The sequence below is a fragment of the Pseudopodoces humilis genome, chromosome 9 (assembly GCF_049639895.1).
Source record: "Pseudopodoces humilis isolate 2021_Gansu_Grassland_sample_001 chromosome 9, ASM4963989v1, whole genome shotgun sequence".
In the NCBI taxonomy this organism is placed as follows: Eukaryota; Metazoa; Chordata; class Aves; order Passeriformes; family Paridae; genus Pseudopodoces; species Pseudopodoces humilis.
The window spans coordinates 29,530,188-29,543,871 of NC_142208.1; the positions used below are offsets into that span (position 1 = coordinate 29,530,188).

Sequence of the window (13,684 nt, forward strand, 5' to 3'; positions counted from 1 at the left end):
TGTGATGCTTTATCAGAGATCTGAGTATATCACACATCACAGTTCTGAGTTCTATTGACTATCACTGAACCCAGTTTTGTCCGGGATGACCTAGGATAACTTGGAAGCAGATTGGTTCGGTTTTTTTTTTTTTTTGTATGTGCATCTTTCAAACATTTCTTCATTTTCATTTACTTAACTTCTGTGGGTAACTGGTTAACTGATCAATTTGCAACCCAACAACAGACTTTAATCATGTGAGCAGAGGATAACTCAATTTTAATGTGACTAATTCAACACTACTGGACTAACTTAAAGAGATGAATAGAAACTCCCTGAACTCCATACTAACCTTGATTCTTAGTTTTCTACTGGGGACACAGAGTTGGAATATTTGTTTCTACTATATACAGCTGAAGAAGTCAACCTTTCAAGGCTGGCTTTACAAAAAGAAAACGGAAAGCCTTGAAAATGCCTTTGTATTTAGCATTTGTAAGAATCACTTTAACCCAGTTCACATTTGTGTGTGCTAGATATGGAATAACTCATCAGTCAGTGGAAAGGATTATACCCAAAAGGGAGTCTCCCCTTCCTGTACACCCTTGTCTTAGGAGGTGTCAATAGTCATCCTTATACGTAAAGGGTTTAACATTAAAATGTGGAGATGCAGGTTTTTCATTTGTGTCTACACAGAATTATAGAATCATTTAGGTTGGAGAAGCCCCACATACACCTACAGGAACAAAGATTTCTAGGAAAGTCTGATCCGAAACGTGAACACAATGGTGTAACAATAATATAGTACTACGTGAAGTGACATCATTATCAAAACACTAAAAAATAAAATTACTGCAATTAATACAATTTAATTAGGAAGATTCATGGTGATTGAATGTGGTGACAATCTGTCCCAAGAACTATTCTCCTCGCTTTAAAAGCATTTCTATCACCTTTTCAAAGAAAAGTCAGGTAATTCATCCAGTACCAAAATTAGAGATAAGAGATCTACAAGATGAACAAATAACAAGTGACAGACTAAGACATTTCAATTTTTTTATCATTTTTCTTACTTCTTTCTGCATTTTCTCAAATGACAGTTTGAACCTTGCAAACATATGCTACCTCATCCCAAAACACCTTGTTTGTGTCTTCATGTTGCAACACTGTAGACTTGGATACCAAACAGAAATGTGATTTTTTTTCCTAAAGCTGTAAGTTATTTAAGGCACGGATCAGTTCCAGGAAGGATCATTTTACTGTTAAAACTGTGTAGTGGAATGGTAAGGATGGGGGCACTGCCACTGCCATCGTTGTGATGTTAAGTCACAATCTCAACTCAGCATTGCAGCAAGATGAGCGGCCCCACTGATCCTGAAAGGCCCTGTGTTTGTTTCATGTTTACATCACACCTCCCAGCATTTTTTAGATTGAAAAATAATAACCAATGGAGGACAATAACAGCCTGTTTGAAACTTTGCATTAAGTGGGTGGAGTCATGCAGCAACTGGTCGGACCTGGTTGGTGTTATCTCGGATGAAGGCTGACAGAAGGAGATCTCTTTTGGCGTTACCCAACGCAGCCACAGATGCAGCTGAGAATCCAAGCACTGTGGAGCAGCAGAGGGTGAGCATCCCTCTGCCACATGCCCTTGGAGGGCAGGCACAGAACTGTCCTGCTTCTCTCCAGGCTCCTCAAAGATCTTCTGCAAGTTTTGCCACAAGCAACAGAGAGGTTGACCCTGAGGACTTGCTCTGAGACTTGCCAAGGTAAACTGGGATGCACTGGAGCCAAGAACATCTAAGGAACTGAAATAAGGATCGTGATGATGAGGGGTAGGGTATTTGGTGAGTGGCTGGAGGAGAGGAGATAGAAGCAGAACGTGCTTGAACGTGCACTTGGTTTCACAGGGATGAACTCTTTACTCCTAACATTGTATTATGGACTTCAGGGGACTGGGAAGACTGGTCAGGAAGGGGGTGCAGGGCTCTGCCTCTGCAGCACTAGTTGGATGATCTGGACATGACATTGGATTTTTTAAAGAATTATCTATTTTCCTTTCAAGTTGCTCATGATAGTAGTGAGACTACACTTAAAAGACTTTCCCTGCTTCACCTTGGAGTAAATGATGGGTTCCATTTACCCCCATGATCACCCATCAGCTGGTGATTAAGTGATCAGGCAGATGAGAGCTGATAAGCATGCATGGCTGATAGCAATGATCAAAATCAGTTTTCAAGACCAGCTGTATTATTTATAAGCACAAATTAAGTTTGTTATTTGGTTTGTTTTTTTAAAATACAATCATTGATAGCAGTTCTGTTCTTTTCTATGAAATCCCAGGACAAATATTGTTGCAAATCCTGTAAGAATTTAATTTGCATAAACTGAAGCTCTTTAGAGAAAAAAGTTTCTGTTTGTCAAGGACAGGAAGATGATCTTTAAGGATTCCTAAAGGATACCCTGATTATGCAAAATCTCCATGACAAACAGAAATAATCCCAAAGCTATTTTCTTGAAACCTTACTATTTTTGAGGAGGAGTTGCGTTTTTTGGCTCTAACTCAGTAAATGACTGAAGTTTCGAGGGGTTTTAATGGGTTAAGGGAACCCTTAGGTGAATTCCAGATTCTAATTTCAGTTATGCTTGAATTGTGTTCTTATTCACTTCAGATGCTTGCAGTATGGATCACCACTATTTTTCTTCTCAATGCAGCCAGAGGTGAGGCATATAATGAATAAAGTCTAAAAAGAGTAAAAATTATGTGCAGCTTACGCCAGGATATCTATATTCTAGAAAAAGCCTATTCATTGGAATAGATTTAACATAATTCTTCATTAGGACTCATTAGTTTTTAATTCTGTAAAGGTTTTTGCAGCTAGCAAACAGAATGGGAATCAGAAAGATATTTTTATATGGAAATTGATACTGAAATTCTTCCAGAACTTTATCCCTCTACCCACCCTCAACTCACTCATGGTAGCTACAACCCTGGTAATGAGAGCATAGGCACCTACTCTTCACAGTGCCATGCAGAGAACAAGAAAATAGTCTTGGTCCAAAATACCTCTTTTTTTTTCTTTAATCACAGGAAAGAATACACTTTTTAATAGCAATAAAAATTACTTGGGATTTCACAACTGTTGTGCTATAACAGTGTGGGAAATGACAATTAATGGTGACACCAGCATGTCATATTTGCACCATTACTGCAGTAAAAGCACAATAGAAATTGTGAAACCGGTCCTTCAGGCACAGACCACACTTCCTGAGGCTGTGCTTTGCTGTAAGCTTCCACTCAAATTCCACTTTATTGCTTCCACTAAAATCTTACAGTGATGAAAAAAAAAGGAGATGCTTAATGTCCATTGTGGAGCCACCAGAAGTATATATTTTAATGTTTTCGTTTCTTTTTGCTCCTTTGTGAACTGTTGCACAAGAAATAACAATTTAGATAATCTCTGAAGCTTAGGACTCATTTAAAGGACTACTCTGTGCTGACAGCAAAAACTGGTTTCTTCCCTGGATCAAGATTTTATTGTCTTTTTCCAAGGCCTGTGTTAACACTATATTTGACCAAACACATCCTGAGTTGGCCAGGCTGAGCTCCAGGCTCTGTTTGCAGCAGGAAGAACTCGTGAAGTTCGAGCCCTTGCTACAAGCACCAGAGGACAATTGAGCCCCTCAATGAAAAATGCTCAGAAGTTCCCTCCTAACCCAAATCAGCCTTGTTTGGCTTTCCTGGTGTAAACCCTCTCCTGCCAGGCTCATGCACAGAACCTGTGACATTCCCAGAACACTACTGTCTTTTTCTTTGTGCACCCCAGGAAGGGAAGTTTGCTACAAAAGGCTTGGATGCTTTTCAGACAGCCCTCCATGGTCTGGGATCCCAGGAAGACAACTGGCAGGCTTGCCCAGCTCTCCAGACACTGTGAACACAAATTTCCTTCTTTACACCAGGGATAACATGATGAAATATCAAGTAAGAAAATGCTTTGTTTTTAAATACTGACAGTGTACAATACATTCAATAAATTGTAGGGACAGTTTCTTTTCTCACATATTTTTGTTCATAAGACTCCTGGGAGAACCTCCAATTCTATATTAGACACATGATAATTTTCTTCCATCTTTTTTCCTTTTTCCTCATTTCAGCTCTCAGAGGAACCAGGTATATTTACAACATATTAATCACAGCCCTCTAACACAAGTTATTACAGGTAAAAAGCTCCAGAATTACGGGGTTCTATATAAATGGCAGTCACAATCAGCAGAGGTGTTTATTAAGTCACTTTAGAACAAGTCCAACTCCTCCAGCTGAGAGGGCCTATGAGGTTTTAACAAATCAGTCTTTCACTGAAGGTGAGATTCCTGCTAATTAGTGTATGACATCCCCCTTTTAAGTCAACAAAACCATAACAAAAAATATGTATGAGCCAGTACTTGGAATTTCTTTAAAAGAAAATAATGTCTTTTTTCTCAATACACACCAAAATACCTACAGCCTCTGAATTTGTAAGCCCTCTGGGCTTTCCCATAAAATATAAATGAAGCAATGAAGGTCTTATCTTCAAAGGAAAAAAGAAAGAAAAATAGGTATAGTTTCAAAGTCAACCACATAATACCTTTCAGAAGATGCTATCTTTGCATTTCTATGGCCATAAAATAAAAATCTTGTACTTACATGGTGTGTTGTACTTATATATCACAAAGCATTGTGCAAAAGATGCCAGTATCATTAGTTCAATTAACCAAAGAGAAGCATTTGTTGAAGAGATTAATTGATTTGCCCTCAAAAGTCAGTTTAGGAATGAGAAATAAGACCCATTTCTTCTGGGTCCAGAACTATGCCTTAACCATTGGGGTACTCTGCTCTTTATCAAAATGTACAGTGGGATGGAACAGTCACATCCTTGTTGTGTTTGTTGGTTGTTTGGCTTTTTTGGCACAGAAAATTTCAGCCACAAATCCTTCAACCATAAAAGCTTCGAATTTCCGAGCACACAGGAAAACTCGTTTCATTATACACGGCCACCTTGCCGGAGCAGATCTCCCCTGGATAACAAGCATATGCAGGGTAGGTGCAGCTATTGTTTGACACTTTGCTTGTATTTGAAAGTCTAAATATCCACATCTGGCTTAAAATTCCCATGTAAAATGTACACCTCTGTTCTCTTGTTAGTTCAGGGGATATATAAAGAACACAAAAGTCAGAGTGAAGTTCTGTTCCACATGACCACTGTCATGTTCCTGGCTATGAGTACAGAGCACTTCAGCCTTCTGCTGAGTGCCCTTTTGCTGCATTCACCTCCACAGGGAAAGCTATAATAAATTGATTTTTCAATTCCTTGCCAATAATAAAGAAGGGGGGAAAAGAGTGAATTTTCTCACCTCAGCAAAAGGTCACAATAAATGTGTCAGTTTGAGTGACACGTTTGATCTAATAAAACCAAAAGGCTTTGTTCAGCAGATTGGTTTCATTCTACCCTGGCACACTTCAAAAATGAAATTGTTTCAGAATGAAAAACAAAATCAGAAAGTTTTATTGGCAGAAGTGTCTAAATAGAATATTTTGGTTATAATGTATAAACTTCAGGGCTGAAAAATTCAAGCACAAATTTGAGAATCCTTTTAGATGATCCAAGAATAAACAATTTGAGGAATAAAGCTCGGACCTATTTTGGTAACAGGGATACTGTCATTAAGAGAAGTTGGTATGTTAGAGCCAACCAAGGCATCTGGAATGGAAAACAGAGCTGAAGGAAGCTTGTGAGTGTCCTCTAATTACTGGTTCCACTCTGCCTCCTTGTGTTGATCTTCAGCATCAGTAGGAATTACAAAAGATGTGTCATCATTGGTCACACGAACAAAACAAAATGTAGTTTACATATGCTCTGCTACAATTGCCATTAATGTCTGTTCCCTTCTCGCTGTTGTTTTCCTGTTCCCCACCAGTCCATGTTTCACTCTGAAGATGTGAACTGCATTTTGACAGACTGGAGGGGCGGCTCCAGTGGTCTGTACACGGACGCTGTCAACAACGTCCGCATTGTGGGGGCCGAGTTGGAGTACCTGGTGAACTTCCTCGAGGTAAAAAAATGTCCCTGGAATGTGCCCAGTCCACATGGTAAAGGTCATGCTTAGAGTGGCATCTTTTGGTTTGATTCAATAGAGCAAGGAAGGACAAGAAGTACAAGGTAAACCAGGTCCAAATGTTATAAAAGGGCTCTAATCCCACAAAAATGAAAATACCTTCTTTAGTGTGGTAACTGATTTTGAAAAACTAACATGACTTTTCAGCAGTTCAAAAGGTTTGAAAATCTGAAATGAGAAATTAAATTCCCTAGATTTAGTGTATGAGAATAAGATGGTCAATAGCCATGAACATCCTGCAAATGGAGCAGGGTGGGATGACTGGGTAATTTCTTCTCCTTAGGTAGAGATCCCAACACCCAGAACTGTAACTTTCCACCAGCACACTCATCTCCATTGCCCAGTGATCTGGCCATGTCCTGGCACTGCATGGGGCCATGCTGCAGTGTCACTGCCTTGTATACCCATACATACTGGCTTTTTCTCCTTTCCATAAACCTTCACAGACAGAGTATGGCTACTCTCCTGCCAACATCCATTTCATCGGCCATAGCCTTGGAGCACATGTAGCAGGGGAGGCAGGGAGGAGAAAACCTGGCATTGGAAGAATAACAGGTACTGCAGATATTTCAGCTGATAATATTTTATATTTTCACTCAAGAATCACTGCTGCTTTATAAACACACAATACAGAATGCAGCATGGTTTGTCATAAATAACAGTGTTCAACCACTTGGCACACAAGTTGTGACACAGCCACATATAGTTTTCTTTTAAAAACTCACTACTTTCTGCTTTTCTTCTCCCCCAGTCAGTTCTTTTCTCTGCATAGACATGTCTAAGCCCTGCACACAGTGAGCAGTCACACAAGAAATTCAGGGAAAACAGACTGAGAGCTGTGTTTCTTTATCTCCAAAGAGACCTCAGTGACACTGAAGTGAAGGGATACCATTTTCAACCAAGATATTCTAGAAATAAAAAAAGACCTCTTGCGAAATAAAAATTCATAAATAAATCTACATGCTCAGAGTAACGTATGAAGATTTCGTATTTTTCAACAAAATGACAAAAGAAACAGCAGCAAACCAAACTTTTTCTTATACCATTGTTCCCAAAAGTAAGCCAAGCAGCCATCAGCATTTTACTGTGCTGCAATGCCTTCAGTCAGCTTTCTGTTGATACCCTGCCTGTTTTTCTAGCTGTGGAACACAAAATGGATTTTTATATGTGGAGTAAAGGAAGAAATATAATCCCATCTATAGCATGTGGTGATATACATACACTATTATTTACTCAATCAAATGTATCTCCATTCATTTAGGTTTGGATCCAGCTGGGCCCCTTTTCCAGTACACTCCCGCAATGGTTAGGCTGGATCCTTCAGATGCAAAATTTGTTGATATAATTCATACTCATGCTGGTCATCTTTTCTTTGACTTTGGTAAGTTCTCATTTAAAGGCTGCCATTGGCACGCAGGTTGGCTACAGAACACCTGAGAGTGACCTGCCAGGATCCATTGTGCATTTCAGCTCCAGGGATTCTTCAGACTTGTGGCCACTTGGATTTTTACCCAAATGGTGGGAAGAAGATGCCAGGATGCAACCAGCTTCGTGTACCTCCTGCAACTCGGGATATCAATGACCTGATGAGAGGTAAATTTATTTTAAAGAAGTAATGCCTCATTATAACTTAGTTAGAAAAAAAAGCTAGGATAAGCTAAGACCTTTATATAGCTCAGATTTGGAATAGGGAGACAATGCTCAAAAAGAGAACATTTAAAGCTGCCTCTGAAATACCCTCCAATTTTCTTTTGTATTAACCAAGACAAATTCTAGATGAAAACTTCAGTTAAAGCATGCAAAATTGTGCATCATGAGCTTTCTGAGAGCCTGCCACTGTGCTGACAGGCTGACCTCAGTGGGAATTCCTCACATGAAGGACTGGTAAAATTTCATTCATGGATTATCCAAAAATGAGTATTTTAAAATCAGAGCTCTCCTTTTCCCTAGGAAGATATTACTCCCAATACTACTGGGATTCATCCATGCCATCAAGTTTTAGTCTCTTCAAAGGGAACAGCCCAAGGTTAGAAATATAAAAGATGATAAAATGACTGCTTCATTAGTAGTTCTTCAAAGAAAGCTGGGCAGTTAATCAGAATTACCCTGGGATCCAGTACAATAGATCCACAAAATCCTGTCTTCTCATCCTAACCTAGAGAAATGAGAGTATCTGTTATTCACAGCTAAGTGTTTTGAAATCCCCACCACTAGTTAAATAATTTGCTTTCAAAAGTGGACTCCCTTAGAAATGGTTGAGAACTTAGTAACAAAGAACTGAAAGTGGGCTGTGCTCAAAGTCACTTGGAACAGAAACTCTTTCCAATTGGAATGCATAAAAATGCCTGCATTTAAATAAAAAAATCAAATATTTTCCAGAGACATTTCACAAGGCTCTTTGCAATGCTTTGTCATGAAGGAGAAACTCAGCTCTATTGAACGCGAGCAGATGGAGTTGGTTGTTCATGCAGCTCCTAAAAATAGACACAGTCTTAACTCCCTCCTCTTGGTTAAACCATACTTTGTTTGGTAACCTCTCTTTTGTTGGTTAATGTTTGCATTTATGTAGTGTTTGTATGTATGAAGTGCTTTAGAAATAATATTTAATGATTTTTTTTCCCCTACAGTTTTTGATGCAGTAGAAAGACTGTAGGTGTTAAGTGAATTTGCCACCAACATCAATTGAGCCAGCAGTAAGAGCTGAGGGTTTAAAAGCACAAACCCTTCTGAATTCAAGATGGAGCTACTAAGAAAACATACTCAAGAAGCCTTGATGATGCAGATTATTTTCAAGAAAAACAGACAAGTGCTTTTCAGAGAGATTTTACTGTGGGTTTCTTTTCTTTCCTTACGGAAAGAACAATGTGTCAACTGGTCAACACCAACTGGTCTATCTTTAAGATGTGTAAATATTGCTTTTAGGGGAAATTTTGATTTCACTACAAACTGTGCTAGCTTGAAACTACTTCAGTGCCTCCCAGACTTCCCCTGGTGGTTTAGTGAACCCCAACCATGGGCTGAAGTGGAAGAGAGCCCATTTTTATACGAACAACCTAACTTTAGTGTATTGTGTTTTGATATAGGAGAGACCTTGGAATCAAGGAAGATTCATTTGCTATAAGGGACATGTAAATATAACTCAAATAGCACTTTCTTCTTTCCTTACTGTCTGCTTGTAAATTTCAGTCAGATGGGAGAAAGTACTTTTTTCAAAGAGTTCTGACAAAATCAAGGACACACTGCCAAATATCCTGCTTTTCAGAGGATTTCACAGAATTGCTATCAAATGCCTGCAGATTTTATAGTGCTTAAAACCACCAAAAGTCACTGAATTTAAAATAATTGCTAAAATTACCTTTAATTCTAGAAATTAGTGGAAACTGTGATTTTACAGAATTCCATGTTTGGTAACTGTAATAAAAGGAAAATAACTTCATTGTAACTACTGTATGCTTTACACAAACGGTAGGTATGAAATATTCCAGTCTTTGAAATATCAAAGGGGAATACTCCCAAATGCTTCTTGTTTCACCTTGGTGATCTCCACCTCTGTTAACAGCTACCTCTTTCCAACAGAAAAAAAAATATATGTAGGCATAAGTACACCATCTTAGTACAAAGCCAAATAATTCACACTTTAAATGTCTTTTAATCATTGCTACTTCTTTTACCTCAGACATCACTATATATGCAAGTGTTTTTGAGGAAAAGAGACACCAAAATGTTTATTTGGCATGGACTTAATGTATTCCTTTAATCACTTTTTACCTGTTGGGGTTTTTGTTGTTTGTTTTTGTTTTTTTTTCTTTTCCCCAGCATACAGATCTTTTGGATGTGGACATAAAAGAAGTCTCAGGTATTATGCTGAGAGCATCATGACTCCAAATGGATTTGTGGGGTATCAGTGTGACACATACCAAGAGTTTGTGCTGGTAAGTACCAGGTCTGGATTTATCTGAGGTCCTATAGCCCTGCCCTTCTTCTTTTAATAATTTCTGGGACAACTTCTACACTTGGGATCATGGGATGTGGGCACAGGGGACACTCAGAACCGCTACCTTCATTCAGACCATACCCAAACCCAAGCAACTTCACAGTAGAGAAGTGATAATGATCATTTAGCCTTTTTTTCATCAAATGCACAAATAGCCAAAGGTCCACAAATACCAGTTTGAACAGAACCTCCCACATACCAAAACTGAATTACCTAAATATAGCAACGTTATTTTTTCTGACTGCAATTAATCTGCTTTCATGCTTATCTTATTTTACCTTCTTTTAATGGATGTCAAGGTCTTGATCTGATTGTCTGGTCTGTGTAGGTAGATTAAATTCATTAAGGCTCTGCATGGGAATAAAGGATAAAGAGGTAATGGAACAAATCCCAAACCAAAAGCCCAGCCTTCAGTATTCCTAAACATAAATATTTTTACCATATGAGTGAGATATCCAACCAGACCCCCTTGGAAAATTGGTTATCCATCCTATAGCCAACAGAAAACCTTCCAGTGGATCCTCTGAAAGATGAATATATTACCTGGATTTTACAGATCAGGTAGCAAGGCACAATGTTCTTTATGGTATTTACTTCTGGTCTCTGCAAGACCACAAGGAATTGGGCCAGATTTCCAGCCTGTTTCTCTCTGATTTTCAACAAGATGAAATAAGCTGACTGACCACCTCAACTCCTTTTCCAACCACAATGATAAATACTGAAGATATGATCTGAACTGAGAATCAAGAACCTAAAAAAACCCCAAACAAACAAACAAATAAACAAAAAACACTGGGGAAAAGCTGAAACACCCTAATTTCCTAAAATTTAAGTAGTGAGATTAAAATAGATGATGTCTTATAACACACATTGTTATTTTCCCCCCCAGGGAGACTGCTTTCCATGTCCAGAGGAAGGATGCCCACTGATGGGTCATTATGCTGATACATTTTTACATAAAACTGCAAAAGAAGAGCAAAAAGTTTATTTAAACACAGGGCCCTCCCCTCCATATGCTCGTAAGTGCTCATTTTGTGGTGTATTCTCAAGTGCCAATGAATTATGTGTGAAAAAGGACCTTACACTTCTGCAGAGCTGCTGCAGTTGATGAGTTGCACTCAATAAAACATCTAGAATTTTGAGTGTTAGGAACATGCAGTACCAGCATTATTTAGGAAAGCTGAGATAATTGTAAAAACAGAACAAATGTTTTTTTTTGGTTAAACTTGGTTATTACATGATGGCTTCAAAAATTCTATAAAGCTGAAATTGGGAGGAATTTTATGCTGGAAGTGCATAATTTCAAGTTTAAAAATGTTGCATTGTTTTTATTGGCAAAAGTTTATAAAACTGGATCATTTCAGGATATTTTTGCCAAGCTCATCAAGGGAAAATGGCAGGGAGCAATAAGAAATACAGTTTCAGTTGTGATTAATGTAGAAACAGCCTCTGGACTGGGAAATAGGAAAATTAATAAGTGAACTGCAATTTATCACAGGTGTTTTTTGCTTATAAGTGCATTTGTGCAATCCTTTCCTCTTTCTTAGAGACACTGAAACATGTAGGAAATTTAACCCTTAGGAAAGAAATCTCCTTACAGCTGTAATCCATTTGATTTTACTTTCCAAGGCTGGAGAAAAGAGATACATGTCAAAGTATGTGCAACAGAAACCATGAAGGGAAATATAGATGTAGCCTTGACTGGAACTAATGGGTTCAGAAAAAAATATACCATTGACAAGTAAGTTTAATGTGGCTGTTGAAAACGTGGCTCTATCACATGGGATGTATACACAACTATTTTTACATGTGTCACCTTGTTCTGGGTGGTCTGGTGATTTACACTGGTAATAAAAGTAGCTGATAAGTGATTGAAGTTCCCTGTGCTGCAGATTGTGGTGAAAATCTGTTTGCAGGTGCCTCTTGATCTGTCTTTTCTTCTGTTGTCTGAGGCTGAAGTTAGCATAGCAAAGTGGGTAAGAGCTCTGTGGCTGCTGCTGGACCCAAACATGATTTGGTGATCTCTGAGAAGACGAAGAGCTCAGTGATGTACATTCATCTATTCATCCCCTCCTCTGGGGAATATGTGAATAAGAAAATTGCAGCTTGCCCATGGACTGTGCTGGAATATGGAATTCCTGTCCACTCAGCCTGGCCCGTTCCAGTAAATGTGAATTTAAATCTCAATAAACAGATGCTGGTCAGCAAACCAGCTTCAATATTATAAAACCAACCTCCTCTGTGTTTGAACACATTACTGGTCTGTACCAGGAGTCCCTTTGGTTATAAATACACCACTGCAGCAATAAACCCACAGATAATTTCAATGCTAATGTCACACTGCAACATGTGTTCTGTTAGCGTGAACAGTCATAGCACAGAAGACACAAATGTAAACTATAATTTTCAATTTCCTTCATGGTTGAGAGCAACCAGAAACATTGAGAGGACTTTCTGACTTGGATTTGTTTGAAAACAGATCTTATTTTTCAAAAGTAATGTATAGAATAAATTACAGCAATACTGACAAAGGCTGTGCTAACTGATGTGTGTTTTCATCCTGAAAGGCACAGGAATTTCAGCAAATCTATAAAAAATACTCATAAAATTTGTAGTATTCAAAGCCTCAACTCTGATGGCACCCCATAGCTCATCTCCCTTCCTGCCTATAGTCAAGTTTTCTTCTCCCCCTCATGTGTGTAGAACACAGAACATCACTTCTGTGCTTTTCTTCTGGCAGGGGAACTTTCAAACCAGGGAACACATACCTGAACTACATTGATACAGAAATTCCCGGGAACATATCAAAAGTTGAGTTTCTCTGGAAAAAGCATCTAGGTCATGTAGACAGAGGCTGCATGGGAGCTGAAGAAGTCAGAATAATATCTGGGGAAAACGGAAATATGTAAGTACATCATCTAATGATGTAAAGGTAGAAGTTTTTCTCCTGAATTGCAGTTTCATGTGTCCAGCTCTCGATCAGCACAGAGCACAGCACACAGGAACAGCTCTGCAGAGTTCCACACTCCCTGCCTGGGCAGGGTGCTTCGTGCTGACTCCAGCCAGAGCGATGGGCCTGGCAGCCACTGGCATCTGCAGGATGGGAGATACACTTTTGGAACATACCTCCTGTTTAGTTTGAACCAAAATGAATCCAGTTTATGCCTCCACCCCTCTCTGTTGTGTAAGCCAAAGTGTGGTAAGTGGGGAAAATGGAGGAAACAATTCCCTTCAAAAGCACACTCCTGTCCCAAATGGAAATTCTGAGCAAGCCTGATCAAAAAGGCAAAGACATCCTAAAAGTTAAAAGTTAGTCATGGACTAGTAAGTTTTAAAAAAAAAATTGATAACACACACTCTATGCTCTCAGCCTACTGCAACTTATGCTTTGACCTAACATGAAATAAAACCAGGGTTTATATTGATTACGTGGCTAGCTGCTATGAAAATGTCCCATTTTACTGACAAATATTTCCTGAAATTCTCCCCCTTCCCAGGTCTGTGTTCTGTGGGTGTGGAACTGTGCAGCCCAGCATGTGGCAAGCCCTGGCTCTTTGCTGA

At 38.9% G+C, this 13,684-nt stretch overlaps 1 protein-coding gene across 1 annotated transcript; it reads left to right on the forward strand.

Annotated features, from left to right (window-relative positions):
* The first annotated feature begins 1,804 nt into the window (after positions 1-1,804).
* LOC102105611 (pancreatic lipase-related protein 2-like) lies at positions 1,805-13,684 on the forward strand. The gene is made up of 13 exons (XM_088059893.1): positions 1,805-1,816; positions 2,649-2,697; positions 3,804-3,958; positions 4,928-5,053; positions 5,932-6,066; positions 6,576-6,684; positions 7,391-7,510; positions 7,600-7,722; positions 9,946-10,061; positions 11,013-11,142; positions 11,753-11,864; positions 12,864-13,028; positions 13,621-13,684. The coding sequence occupies exons 1-13, from the start codon at positions 1,805-1,807 to the stop codon at positions 13,682-13,684; spliced, it is 1,416 nt and encodes a 471-aa protein (XP_087916019.1).